We start from the raw sequence: 15358 nt of genomic DNA, 5'->3' as shown, positions 1-15358 counted from the left end.
ACTTTTGTTTTAATGTTGGAATCTGTAGCTCTTAGTGTGGGGATCTCTGTGTTTCATCAAACTGTTTACTCCTTAAATTCCTTTCTTCTAAAATTTAGAAATATTTTAAATGAAATCTAAAAACTTTCCTGCTTATAAACCATTTGTCCCACCTTTATTGGCCTATTTCTTTCCTGATTAATATGTGATCTAAAAGAAAATTGCTGGGCCTCCCTGGTGGTGCAGCGGTTGAGCGCTGGGTTGCGAAGCTGCCTGCGGCCTCTGCAGCGCCGGTTTGATCCCCGGCTGCTCCCCAGCCACAGGAGGAGGGTCCCACATGGCGCGCAGAACTCTCCTGCCGCCCGCTGCTCCCCTCAGCGGTGTACTTCGGTCCTTCTGCCTGCTCTGCTCCCTGCTCTGGCTCTGGTGAATTCTCTCACCCTCCCGCGCTTCTGACTGTACCCAGTGCATGTATAAACAAAACAAACAAACAAACAAACAAATAAATAAATAAATAAACATGCCTCTATTAAAAAAATAATAATAAAAAAGAAAAGAAAATTGCTGGGCTTTTGCATTTTCTAAATAACTAAGAACACTTTTATTATAGGGGTGCAGATCTCTCTGCTTTGGTACGAGAAGCTTCTCTTTGTGCTCTGAGACAGGAAATGGCAAGACAGAAGAGCGGAGATGAAAAAGGTGATTCTCTTCAGAACCTCTCAGTTCTAATTAATTATCACTCTTTATACCTAAACCACTGTTGACTTGGAAAATGACTATTTTCTAGCATCTGTTATCTGTGTTACTAAAACTGACTTGTTCTGTGGTGTTAAAACTGAGCTCTTTAGAAGCTGTTATGGATTGTCTTGTAACCTATATGGCTGACAACTATAATAATGGCAAAGTCCCTTGGTAGCTCTCTGACGAAAGTATTATATCTTTACTATCATCATAAACAAAATGCTTATATTTAGGCAAGAAGGTCGTCTTCATTATGAGTTTGTTCTCTTTATCAATTCTGGAGAACCTTCTCTCATTCTTCTGCATTCTCCTATTACAAACCAGTGCGTGCTAAAAAGAAGAGCTTAGAGAATACACACATGAGAAGTGAAAATTGAAGAAATTTCCCTATATTTATATTCTCCTTTCAGAATACAAAATCCTATTGTGATGATTTGGGGCTATTTCAGTAGCTTTTCACTGTTCTTACTCTTTGGGTGTGTGTGGCCAAAAAAGATTCATTTGTTACCTGCATTCCAACTGTGCTAAGTATAGAAATAGCTTTACTTTGCTTAGGTCCTGTATCCATTGTTGTTCAGTCAGTGTTTATGGCTACAGTACTTTAGAATGCCTGCTGTCTTCAAAAAGACCTACCTGTCCTCTAAACTTACACTTTAATTTGAAGTTCAGTTTAATTTGAAATTATTCAGTAGTTCTAGTACGTCTTTTTTATTTATATTAATTTTCTTCTCCCCATCCCCTCACCCCCGTTTTTCTTTGGCTGCTAAGAATCATAGAACTAAATTTTATTTACAGTTACAGCCTCATATGCTTAGATTCACCAACACACATTTTCGTTATGAAGTCTGCGATGTTTTATATTTTATTTTTATTTATTTAGTTATTTATTTAGTTATTTATTTAGTTATTTTTTAAAGATTTATTTATTTATGCATACAAGAACTGGGGTACAGGCCAGAGATGCAGGGGGTGAGAGGATATACCAGAGACAGAGTGGGGAACAGAACAGGCAGATGGACCAAAGTACACTGCTGAGGGGAGCAACGGGCGAGACAGGAGAGATCTGCTGCGCCATGTGGGTTTCTCCCTGGCTGGGGATCGAACTCGTGCTGCAAGGGCTGTGAATTGCTTCATAGTGCAGTGCTTAACCACTTGCGCCACCAGGGAGGCCTTTTTTTTTTTTTTGATTTTTAAATAAATTTTAATCCCAAGGTTAAAAGAGACAAAGCAAACTTCATGAGGTGCATTAACTACGCTTTTAGATTATGCTACATCTACAAAACTCCTGAGTGAAGATGTTTTTGCAAGTCAACTATTACCCAGATCACTTTCTCCACTGCATTTATTTTTTTTTCTTTTCCATTTCTTTTTATTTTATTTTTTTAATTTAAATTTTATTTTTATATTCCCCATACAATTACAACCGCCTTATTTTTACCCCAAGCCCTCCTTTACCTGTCCCCCAATCCCCATAGAGAGTCTCTTGTTCATAGTTATTTGTTGATTTTGATATTTTCTTTCTTATAGTTATTCTTTTTCCTGGTCCCTTATTTAAGTTTTCTAGATTCCTGCTATGAGTGAGACCATCCGGTATTTTTCTTTTTCTTTCTGGCTTATTTCGCTGAGCATGATCCCTTCCAGCGCCATCCATGTTGCTGCAAATTGCATGTGTTTATCTTTTTTGAATGCTGAGTAATATTCTATGGTATATATGTACCACATCTTCTTGATCCAGTCATCAATATATTTTTGAGCATTTGGGTTGTTTCCAAAGCTTAGCTGTTGTAAACAGTGCCGCTATAAACATAGGGGTGCAGGTGTTCTTTGCAATTGATGTTTCTGTGTCCTTTGGGTAAATACCTAGGAGTGGAATTGCTGGATCATATGGAAGCTCTATGTTTAGTAGGTCCAGAAATCTCCACACAGCTCTCCGTAGTGGTTGGACTAGTTTGCACTCCCACCAACAGTGCAGGAGAGTTCCTTTTTCTCCACATCCTCACCAACATTTGTTGTTGCTAGTTTTTTTAATATGTGCCATTCTCACTGGTTACAAGTGATGTTGAACATTGTTTCATATGCCTGTTGGCCATTTGCATTTCCTCTTCAGGGCAATTTCTTTTTAGCTCTTCTGCCCATTTTTTGACTGGATTATTTTCTCTGTTTTTGTTGAGTCTTATCAGCTCTTTGTAGATTTTTGTGATCAGTCCTTTATCATTAGTGTTGTGTGCAAAAATGTTCTCCCAGTTGGTGGGGTTTCTCTTTATTTTTGTTATTGTCTCTTTTGCTGTGCAGAAGCTCTTTAATTTGATGTAGTCCCAGCTGTTTATCTTTGCCTTCAATATCACTGCTTTGAGTGATGTGTCTGTAAAGATGTCTTTGATGTGCATATCATGTAGTGTTTGCGATGTTTTAAATTTTTTTTTAATAGAGGCATTTTTTTTATTTATTTGTTTGTTTGCTTGCTTGCTTGTTTGTTTATACATGCACTGGGTACAGTCAGAAGCGCGGGAGGGTGAGAGAATTCACCAGAGCCAGAGCGGGGAGCAGAGCAGGCAGAAGGACCGAAGTACACTGCTGAGGGGAGCAGCGGGCGGCAGGAGAGGTCTGCGCGCCATGTGGGACCCTCCTCCGGTGGCCGGGAGCAGCCGGGGATGGAACCGGCGTTGCAGAGGCTGCGGGCAGCTTCGCAACCCAGCGCTCAACCACTGCGCCACCGGGGAGGCCCCTAAAATTAACTCTTTTGAATTCTGGGGGAAAGGGAAGGTAGCCCTAAAATGTACATTAGAAAACTTAAGCATTTATGCAAAATTAAATATGGTCAGGGGCCTCCCTCGTGACGCAGCAGTTGAGCGCTGGGTTGCGAACTGCCCACAACCTCTGCAGCGCTGGTTCGCTCTCCAGCCACCGGGTGAGGGTCCCACATGGCGTGCAGACCTCTCTTGCCACCTGCTGCTCCCCTCAGCAGTGTACCTTGTCAGTCTGCCTGTTCTGCTCTCCGCTCTGGCTCTAGTTAACTCTCTCACCCACCCGCGCTTCTGACTGTACCCAGTGCTTATATAAATAAATAAATAAATAAATATTTTTAAAATAGATATGGTCAGGTAAGCATGATGTGTGTGTGTGTGTGCGTGTGTGTCTTTCTTAAAAACTTCCAAAAAGGAATAAAACTAATGTCATCACTAATTTATTCAGTGTTCCCCCTTGAAGGCTTAGAAATCTCTCAAGAGAAATTAAGTAAAAAATCACAATTAGCAGACTATATTGAGACATGGATATAATGCTTTTGCTCCACAGGTGAACTCAAGATTAGTCAGAAGCATTTTGAAGAAGCTTTCAAGAAAGTCAGATCTTCTATATCAAAAAAGGTGAGAAATGCTCTTATAGAGAAAGGAGATCAGTGGATAAGAAATTATGAAAACAAAATAATTGCCTTTATGAAAATGTTCTTAAGAGATTTTAATGATGCATGTTTCTTTTTTTTTTTTTTTTAGATTTATTTTTTATTTGTACAAGCAATGGGTACAGTCAGAAGCGCAGGAGGGTGAGAGAATTCACCAGAGCCAGAGCGGGGAACAGAGCAGGCAGGACAGAAGCACACTGCTGAAGGGAGCAGTGGGCGGCAGGAGAGGTCTGCGCGCCATGTGGCACCCGCCTCAGGTGGCCGGGGGGAGCAGCCGGGGATCGAACCGGCGCTGCAGAGGCTGCAGGCAGCTTCACAACCCAGCACTCAACCACTGCACCACCAGGGAGGCCCCTATGCATGTTTCTTAAAGATCACAAAGCACAGTTCTCCTAACTAGATCCTTTAATCACTCTTAAGTAGAGACAGAATTGCCCTATGTCTATTTCCACAGTCTCAGAATTTTTAACCACTCTCATTCAAGTATTTTTTAACCCATCCAACCCCCTTTGAACAATATTTCTTAGCTTCTTGGAGCTAGACTACCCCAACTAAGCTCCAGGGTCTTTCCCTTACCTTTAATCCAGGAAAGTAAAGATATCTTTATCACAGGGTCAAAGAAGGGTTTAAAATCACTCTGACTTTTCCTTCTATAAAGTGATAAATCTTATCTTTATTTCTTACTATCTTGAGGTATGGTTGGTAATAAGTTAATGGTTGCTATTAAGTGAAATCAGTTTACTGTGCCACATAAAAAGGAATACATATTAAGGATATTTTCTCCTAACCATTTATTCATTTATTTTTAAAGATTGATTATGTAAGAGGTGTGGGAGATGAGAGGATTCACCAGAGACAGAATGGGGAACAGAACAGGCAGATCGACGGAAATACACTGCTGAGGGGAGCAGTGGGCGAGTCAGGAGAGGTCTGCTGTGCTGTGTGGGTAGCTCCTTGGCTGGGGATCGAACTCATGCTGCAGTGGCTGCAGATAGCTTCATAGGTTGTGTCTTAAACCCTTGCGCCACTAGGGAGGCCCCCTAACCATTTATTTTCTAAAGAACCAGAAGATCAGCCTGGGGTTGGGAACTGAAAACCACTTACATATTTTTCAGATGCCTCAATAATTAAAACACTGTGGTAGTGACACATGAAATGACCGACACACTAATGGAACAGAATATAAAATTCAGGAATGGGCCCAATTATAAAGTTTATGTAAAAATACATACAGATATATACACATATTCCCTATTCAATAATTAATATTGAAACAACTAGGAAACTGCCTTAGAAAGTTAAGCTGATATTTCATATTAAATACCAGGATAAAATTTCCAAATAAGGCCTCCCTGGTGGCACAAGGGGTTAATAAGCACAGCACTGTGAAGCTGTCTGCAGCCTCTGCAACATGAGTTCACTCCCTGGCTGGCCAGGGAGCTACCAACATGGCGCAACAGACCTCTCCTGTCTCGCCTGCCACCCTCCTTAGCAGTGTATTTCAGTCAGTCTTCCTGTTCTGTTCCCTGCTCTGTCTCTGGTGATTCCTCTCACCCCATCCCCACCTCTGGCTGTACCCCACTTCTTGTATGCATAAATAAATAAATATTTAAACAAAAATTCCAAATAAATCAAAGATTTATACGTAAAAACTAAAACCAGATAAGTATTAGAAGAAAATATGGAGATTTTTCTCGAATTAATGAAATAGAAAATATTCTCAACTTACTGATAAAAGCAACTAGAATAATACTTTTTACCTACTGATTGGCAAAATCTCAAAACTTAACCATACCTTGTTGGCCACTACATGAGGAAACAGTTGCTGTTGTACACAGCTTGCTTTTGGATGGCCCTGAGAAATGCTCAAGTCAGTATAAAGTGGTTTGTTCGTGGAACGCTGTTTGTTTTTGTTTTTAAAGAGGTATGTATTTTATTCATTTATTTATTTGTTTGTTTGTTTGTTTATACGTGCACTGGGTACAGTCAGAAGCACGGGAGGGTGAGAGAATTCACCAGAGCCAGAGCGGGGAGCAGAGCAGGCAGAAGGACCGAAGTACACTGCTGAGGGGAGCAGCAGGCGGCAGGAGAGGTCTGCACGCCATGTGGGACCCTCCTCCGGTGGCCGGGGAGCAGCCGGGGATCAAACCGGCACCGCAGAGGCCACAGGCAGCTTCACAACCCAGCGCTCAACTGCTGCGCTACCGGGGAGGCCCTGTGGAACACTGTTTGATAATAGCTGAAGGTTGAAGTCTTAATGACATTTATGAATTATGATGCAAAAACCCTCCAAAAAACCTGATTAACTCTTAAATATATTGTGAAATAAAAGAAGAAATCATATGTATGATAAGCCACCATTTATATAAAAAAGAGAAAAGAATAATGAATATTAGTATTTGTATGTTCAGAAGGGAAATCTAAAGGGACTCAGTGTGGGGATAGAATAGGAGAGAGCTGCTTTTACTTTATAACTTTTTGTATCTATTTCAATCTTATAAATTACCAAAAAGAATAATTGGACAAAACTGGATTAAAAAAAAAATTTTTTTAAAGATTTATTTTTATTTATTTATACAAGCACTGGGTACAGTCAGAAGCGCGGGAGGGTGAGAGAATCCACCAGAGCCAGAGCAGGGAGCAGAGCAGGCAGAAGGACCGAAGTACACTGCTGAGGGGAGCAGCAGGCGGCAGGAGAGGTCTGCGAGCCATGTGGGACCCTCCTCTGGAGGCCCGGGAGCAGCCAGGGATCGAACCGGTGCTGCAGAGGCCGCGGGCAGCCTCGCAACCCAGCGCTCAACCGCTGCGCCACCGGGGAGGCCCTGGATTAAAAAATTTTTTAAAGCAGGGCCTCCCTGGTGGCACAGGGGGTTAAAACACAACCTACAAAGCTATCCGCCCCCACTGCAGCACAAGTTCGATCCCCAGCCCGGGAGCTACCCACATGGCGCAGCAGACCTCTCCTGACTCACCCCACTGCTCCCCTCAGCAGTGTATTTCCGTCAGTCTGCCTGTTCTGTTCCCCACTCTGTCTCTGGTGAATCCTCTCACCCCCCACACCTCTGGCCTGTACCCCAGTTCTTGTATGCATAAATCAAATCTAAAAAAAAAAAAATTTAAAAGCAAAGGGGAAAAAAAACATCTTGTTAGTCTTTAAGGTAAGTATATGTTGGGCCTCCCTGGTGGGGCAAGGGGTTAAGACACAACCTATGAAGCTGTCGGCACCCACTGCAGCACGAGTCGATCCCCGACTGGCCAGGAAGCAGACCCCATGGCGCAGCAGACCTCTCCTGCCTTGCCCACTGCTCCCCTTATCAATGTATTTCAGTCACTCTACCTGTTCTGTTCCCCAGTCTGTCTGGTAAATCCTCTCATGCCCCACACCTCTGGCCTATACCCCAGTTCTTGTTTGCGTAAATAAATAAATTTAAAAAAAAAAAAAGATAAGTGTGTGTAAGTGGAATGACCTCATGACACTATGACCACAATCAGATGCCACTACAGAATGACTGAGACTTAAAAGACAGAGAATACTAAGTGGTGTCAAGAAAGTGAAGCAAATAGGGCCTCCCTGGTTGCACAGGCGCTTGAGGGCTGCACTGGGAAGCTGTACGCAGCCTCTGCAGTGCGGGTTTGATCCCAGCCGGCCGGCCAATGAGAATCCCACATGGCTCAGCAGACCTCTCCTGTCTCATCTGCTGCTTCCCTTAGCAGTGTGTTTTGTCAGTTTGCCTGTTCTGTTACCCACTCTGTCTAGGGTGAATCCTCTCACCCTCCCGTGCATCTGGCCTGTATCCTGGTTCTTGTATAAATAAATCTTAAAAAAAAAAGAAAAAAAGTAAAGCAAATAGAGTTTTTTTTTTTTTTTGCTGAAAATGTTAATGATTCAAACCATACTGGAAAATACTCTGGCATTGTTTTATAAATATTAATAAAGTGTAAGAAACCTTTGTTTTTGCTGGCCATCTGGATTTAGTACAGTTAAGTATTTTGCTTTCTTCACCAATGAGATTTAGACATAAGCATCTTTGACCTGATTTTTAGGACAAACTGTAATCTGCACTTGGAGAGTATGGGATCCATGGCATGACTAGAAAGGGGTGTAAAGGGGTTGAGGTGCAGGAAGTGAGGTCAGCCCTCTCTATGTTTTAGTTTCCTAGGGATGCCATATACCACAAGTTCACCAGAATCAGGGGATTAAAGAGCAAATTTTTCTGACAAAAGAAATTTTAAATTCTGCACAATTTGAAGTCTAAGATCAAGATGTCGGCAACGTTAGTTTCTTCTGAGACCTCTCTCCATACAGTCTTTGTGTGTGCATGTGGCTGTCGCTCCTGTGCATGGCTTAGTCTCTTCTTATAAGGACACCAGTCATATTGGACTAGAGGTCATACTGTTGACTTCATCTTAATGACTGTTTTCCCAATACAGTCATATTCTGAGATACTGGGGTTCAGAATTTCAACATACAAATTTTAGGGGAGGGCCTCCCTGGTGGCGCAAAGGGTTAAGCACTGCACTGTGAAGCAATCCACAGCCTCTGCAGCATGAGTTCAATCCCCGGCCGGCCAGGGAGAAACCCACATGGTTCGGCAGACCTCTCCTGTCTCCCCCGCTGCTCCCCTCAGCAGTGTGTTTCATCAGTCTGCCTGTGCTGTTCCCCTCTCTGTTTCTGGTGGATCCTCTCACCCCCCGCATCTCTGGCCTGTGCCACAGCTCTTGTATGCATAAATAAATGAATCTTTAAAAAAAATTTTTTTTTTTTAATTTTAGGGGAACACAGTCCAGCCCGTAATAGTGATCAGCTCTCTATTCTGTCTTCTTGCCTCTCAGGATCAAGTGATGTATGAATCCCTGCCATGGTCCCTCAGCCAGTGACTTCAGCAGTGGGCCTGGAAGGAGGACAGCACATGGAACTGGCAGAGAAGCCCACATGTCTGAGCCACCCCCTTTCAGGTTGACACAGATGTGGCCTCATGTAAGCATTTTATTCTTGAATTAATGAGGCAAAGCTGAAGCTGAAGATTCTTTCTGTCTGGCATCCATATGTAGAAACACCCTACCTCCTCTCTAAGAAAATGAAAACAATTAAAAACTGCTAATAAAATAGCTAATACTTTTTAAAAATAAAATGTTTATTTTGAAATATTCTTGACTATACAAAAGAGTTATAATTACAATAAAAAGAACTTTTTCTGACTGAAACACCTAAAAGCGCCAACCTACACACCATGATACTCTGCATAGACAGCAGTCAAAATCAGGAAATTATCATTGATACGTGGCTGTCACCTAGCCCTTGAGTTACATTCACATTTCTCTAGTTGTCCAGCAATATCCTTTATAGCAAAAAGACCCAATTTAGGATTACCTGTTTTAGTTAATTGCTGTTTATTTAATTTCCTTAAAGTATGGCAGAACTCTGTGTTGGTTCAGTCTATAAACCCTTTTGAAGATAATAGATGCATATCCGGAAGGAGCATTAATTAGGCGACCTCTGGATGTTGGTTGTGCCCTCCTTGATATGGTGACAGTTACATGAGTGTGTTTTCTGTGTTATATTCATAATGTAATTTATAATAAACATTAAGAAAATCAAAAGCAATAGTAATAAATATATTAAAAATGCAAATGAAAGGTAATGAACCATATGTGGTCATTATGCTAGGATGATAAGTTAGCGGCTCTTTTCTCCTCCTAAGACATCAGTTACTCTGCTCCTGTTGTCCTCCCATCTGGTTAGTGGTAAGAAAATGAGACTTAAAAGATGAGCAGAGGCTGAATTTGTTGATTAACTTAACCCGACAGTACTGCTGTCCTCTATTCCTGGAGACCATGAGCTTCAAAGATGTATGCAGCCATCAGTGTTGCATGGACCACTGTTGCCTTCCAGAATGTTCCTCAATATACTGGTAGTATAATCTGGCTCCAGTGCCAGTAAAGCTGCCCCTACGGAGAGGGGAGACAGCAAAGTTGCTCTGAAGAACTCTCTCTTAGGTATGGAGGTAAAGGCTCCTTGTTAAGTCACAACTGAGTACAGTCTGTCTTCTCAGGCCGTAGTAGCTCTCCACACAGACAACTCAAGACAGAAGTCGCGAGATTCCCTCCTCACCCTGACATCTGTTCCTTTCCCCAAAACCCTGGTTCCCCAAACTAGAAATCTTGACGTTATCTTTGATTCTTCTGATCGGCCATCTAATATTTAGGAATGCTTCTGAAATCCATCCTTCTCACAGACACTGATGTGGCCTAAATGAACGCCTGTCTCAATGTCTGATACACGAAATTCATGGAAACCTTTCCAAAATACAGGTTAATCATGTCACATAGTTCAACATCCTTTAGCGACCACAACTCCCTAGTCTAGTTACATGTGTGGACCTTTGCCATCTGACATCCACCTTTGGTGGTTACCCTGCTCCTTCCCATAACTGGATTTATGTCACCCAGTAAAATCTGTTGTCTTTCCTGCTCAGTCTTTGTGCAGGGTGTTCCTGCTTCCTGCAATGCCTCCCCCAGCACCAACACAGGCCTTGAGATACTGCTTGCCCAGGAGCTTTCCCCAGTCCCTCCCCACCCCCACCCCCACCCCCACCTCCCTGCCTTGTGCTCAAACTGCATTTTATGCTGCATCAGGCCCTGGTGCTTTTATTAGAGCTCTCTGTTTAAATACTAGATTAAGATTCCCACCAGCAGATATTTTGCATCTCTAGCACTGTACACATAAGAAGAAAGAAAAAACTCTTAATTGAACAATTGACTCACTTAATGGCATAGAGGACAGTTAACACTGGCAAGACCTGAAGAAGATTTTCCTTGGTCTGCTCTGGGAATCTGCAGAGAAACCAGCAAAGCTTTGGAGGAAGGCTTCCTCTGGTACCTTGTCTTTGGGGTCAGCAACCCTTTTAGCATACTTCTCGCTGGCAGAGGAGCAGATCAAGCATTGAGAAGAAACCCTGTAAAAACTGGTCTACACCAGCATTCTCTGAAACAAACTCTTAAAGAAGAGATTATATATATTCCTTAAAACCAAATTTGAATTACCGTCTTCCTTTACAGGCAGGAAAACCTGCTCTTCCACTTTGGCTAAGTGTGAGTGACTCTGGTAAGCAGACAATGGGTCTTCTTTTCAGACTGCAGGAAGTTTTACTGACTTGAATGTAAATCAAAATGAATATTTCACAATAACCAAGGACTTTGGAAATGGAGTATTGAGTGAGGAAAATAGTGCTGCTTCACAAGGAAGTTCATTTCCCCCAAAAAAACCTAACAGAAAAGGCAATCAAAGTATATTAATTCAACAAACAATTCTTCACAGATGTACTGCCTGTCTGCTTTTTTTTCAACTACCTCTTTTATTATTCTCAGCTCACTAAGAACTTGGATGTTGAAGAAACAGTGCGATTCCCCAACCCTTTATTGCCAAAGTCAATTTGTAGTCTGAAAGGTTCGGCGCGGTAAAGAAAAGGAGAGCCAGGCTACATTTCTCAAAGGGAGGGAAAGTTTATTGCGCCCCGGGCAGACCTCACAGACCCAAGGTGGGGGTCAGTGGAGTCGCGCACGTTGTTAGGGGGAAGCAGGGTTTTATAGGGTGAGGAGAGGTCAGGTGGGTAGTTGGGCTCCTACGGCGGGAAAAGTTTGTAGGGCAGGTAGAGGTTCTTTGTCTGAGATAAGACTCGTAGGGGGAGGGGTGAGGCTCATTGTGTGAGTCCTCCAGGCAGGTATCCGCCTTCCTGCCCCCCAGGTGGGCTTCCTGGTTGGCTCCTGCATTCCGGCCCCCTGCATGGACCTTTCATAGTCTAGCTTAGATTCATTTACTGAAAATGAAATTTTTTGCCCACTTTCATGTTATGCTTTATTTGGCACAGGTTTGGGGTATCTGTACTTTAATACAAAATGATACCAGAATTGTTAGGCCTAGTCTCCCAGCCAGGAACGGATCTCAGGCTGCAGGGGCAGCGCTGAGCCCCAGCCGCTAGACCCCCACGGGTTGGTGTCTCACGAAGCCGCAGCAGGAACTTCGCAGACACTCAGGCAAGCAAGCAAGAAGAGGCAGGTTCGTTTATAGAAAGAAAAAGTTTATTGAGGAGAAAAAGAACAGAAATAAAGTGGGACTCCCAGGCCAGGGAACCAGGCCTGAGAGGGGCAAGGAAGCCAAAGTGGAGTTGTGCCTCAGGGAATATAGACCTTCTTTCCCTAATTATTCTAAAGCTCCACCAGTCTCTTTGTGATTGGTTAGTTTTCGGCTGTCTCACTTAATTTGCTACTGAGTGGGGGATCTTCACATTCCTTATCTAACAGGTCTGTCTTTCCCCATTTGTTATGCTTATTGCTTTATCTTTATGGTTTAGTCCTCCAGGTGAGCATCTCTACACTTTAGGGACCATTGTTAACATTGTCCGTGGTCCTGGGATGGTTGTTTTTCCCAGTGGAATTGGTTATGTAACAGGGTGGTCCCCAGGAAAGGGGGAGGTTCCCTGCCCCACCCAAGGGAGGGTGGAGCTGAGCAGGAAGAGGAGAAGCTGCAGAAGAGACTGAGGAAGGAAGCAAGATGGAGCAAGGAGACCTGGAAGAGGCGCATGGAGCCTAGAGACACGTGAAGAAACTGCGCTTGTCTTTTGGTCGTGGACTGGGTGACACAGATGTGGGTGAGACCCGTGGGGAGGTGACAATGGCAGCTTTTATCTTGATGTTGATTTTGCTCTTTTCCTTCCGGGCTTGTCCGGTTGTTTGTGACCCTTTTCTGTGGGTCCCCACTGGAAGATGCTTTGGACTTGTGGCAGGCTTTGGGGCCTTGCTCTGGGCCAATCCCATTTGGATGGACTTTTACCCACGAGGGGACGGGTAACTTTGGGTGCTTCATTTAGAAAATAGACTCTTTGCCTTACCTGTATTGTTTCCTAGTTTTATTAAAGTTCCTTCCCATTAAAGTCTCCTATGTTTTGTGTTGATGGGGCGGATGGCAGAACCCATTTAGAATAGGCAGGTTTGCGGGGGTTTGGGCTGCCCCTCTCCCTGTCCTATAACAGATACATTCCCTTGGTTGTCCTTATCTCTGAAGCCTCCCTTAATTCTTCAGAGGTCCCCTCCTGCACTGTCCCTAAAACTGCCTAATTCCTAGCTTGCCCTGTGTCTCAAAAGGTTGCAGGCTTTCCTGATGGCATGTGGGGGCTATTGACCTCAAATTAAGTTATTTCACCAACAAAATGGATTTATTCAAAAACGTTAACAGTCAGAAAGTGTGGTTTCATGCAAAACACAAGCAGGCCTCCTCAGACATCTTAGAGGGGCTATAATAAATGTATACTCCATTGCAGGGAACTGGGAGTTTGAGGTGTTATGGCATTTTCTCATTGGTGAGCCATTGCTGGGCAAGAAGGAGATGCCTCCTTCCTCCTGCTGGGCTTGCAAAATAGCTTCATTTCCCATAAGGCATGCTTGTCTCTTGTTGGATTCTATATTGTGGACTCAAGAAATCACTCTTGACCTCCTGACCTCATTGAAATAAAGTTTCTATATATTCATTTTCACAGGGAAAAAGAACAAAGTGGGCTTAGAGAAGTTGAGCAACTTACATTGGTCGCACAGGTAATAAGTGGTATTTGGGATTTCAAACTCAACACTGACTTACCTCTAAAGCCTTTATCCTTCTATATCCTGCTGGTCTTTGGTAGGGGATGTACTTCTGTGTTATTCCTCTTGGGGAAATACAGAATTTTCTGTTTTTTATTAACTAATGTGAGTTTTAATAATGATCTTTATTGGGGCCTCCCTGGTGGTGCAAGGGATTAAGATGCACCAGTGAAGCTGTCCGCAGCCACCGCAGCACGAGTTCCATCCCTGGCCGGCCAGGGAGCTACCCATGGTGCACAGACCTCTCCTGACTCACCCACTGCTTCCCTCGGCAGTGTATTTCAGTCAGTCTGCCTGTTCTGCTCCCCACTCTGTCTCTGATGAATCCTTTCACACACACCCCACACCTCTGGCCTGTACCCCAGTTCTTATACGCATAAATAAATTTTTTTTTCAAGATTGATTTATTTATTTATACAAGCACTGGGTACAGTCAGAAGCGCGGGAGGGTGAGAGAATTCACCAGAGCCAGAGCGGGGAGCAGAGCAGGCAGAAGGACCGAAGTACACTGCTGAGGAGAGCAGCGGGCGGCAGGAGAGGTCTGCGCGCCATGTGGGACCCTCCTCCGGTGGCCAGGGAGCAGCCGGGACTCGAATCGGCACTGCAGATGCAGAGGCTGCGGGCAGCTTTGCAACCTAGCGCTCAACCGCTGTGCCACCAGGGAGGCCCAATAAATAATTCTTTTAAAATAATAATAATTATAATAATTTTTATTAGATAATGGACTTTTTTAAATTAATTTATTTTATACAAGAACCAGGGTACAGGCCAGATGCACGGGAGGGTGAGAGGATTCATCAGAGACACAGCAGGGAACACAACAGGCAGATGGACGAAATACACTGCTGAGGGGAGCAGCGGGCGAGGCAGGAATGGTCTGCTGCGCCATGTGGGACCCTTGCCGGCTGGCCAGGATCGAACCGGCGCTGCAGAAGCTGCGGACAGCTTCACAGCGTGGGGCTCAACCGCCTGCGCCACCAAGGGTGGCCCTAGATAATGGACATTTCTTTGAACTCAAGCAAGTATCAGAAACTCTACAGAGTAGACACTCAGTATACTAACTGTAAGGTTGTGAAGACCAGACACGTTTTTAAATGGTTATTTGGTCTTTCAAAGGAGTTAATTGGTCAAACTTACTTGGTCAAACTCTTGTAGGTTATAACCACAAAGGTAAACATGAGAAGTGAGGATAGAACTGGATGTGTGACTATTTATTTGGAAGTTTTCAAATACATATAAGAGAAAATAGACTTATGTTGAACATGAAATTGCCATAGCAAAGGTGTATAGTTCAACCAAATACGATGATTTGCTTATGTGCCCCATCACCCAATTTCACCACTGAGCAATTCACAGCCAATCTTGCTTCATCTATCCCTTCCCTCACTACTCTCCACCCTGGATTTTGGAGCAAATCTGAGACAATGTATTATTTAATCCATGGATTTTAGGTATGTGTTTTCCCCCATTCTCTCCCAGTATTTTTTTTTTAAAGATTTATTTATTTATGCATACAAGAACTGAGGTGTAGGCCAGAGTTGCGGGGGGTTCAAGGGGAATGGGTGAGAGGACTCAGCAGAGACAGAGTGGGGAACAGAACAGGTG

The 15358-nt window shown here is 43.4% G+C and overlaps 1 protein-coding gene across 1 annotated transcript in view; it reads left to right on the top strand.

The window, feature by feature from the left end:
- NVL (nuclear VCP like) overlaps window positions 1-8998 on the top strand; it is a gene marked incomplete at both ends in the record, with an annotated part of 78933 nt that extends 69935 nt beyond the window's left edge. Inside the window, 3 exons of the mRNA XM_084253126.1 lie at window positions 590-678; window positions 4015-4085; window positions 8954-8998. Coding sequence (XP_084109252.1) covers window positions 590-678; window positions 4015-4085; window positions 8954-8998 — 205 coding nt within the window. The remainder of the gene's footprint in view (window positions 1-589; window positions 679-4014; window positions 4086-8953) is intronic.
- Window positions 8999-15358: the final 6360 nt, after the last annotated feature.

This window comes from Talpa europaea, assembly GCF_964194135.1.
Source record: "Talpa europaea genome assembly, chromosome: 14".
Classification (NCBI taxonomy): Eukaryota; Metazoa; Chordata; class Mammalia; order Eulipotyphla; family Talpidae; genus Talpa; species Talpa europaea.
The sequence above is the reverse complement of the archived record's forward strand: the minus strand, read 5'-3'. Positions and strand labels throughout refer to the sequence as shown.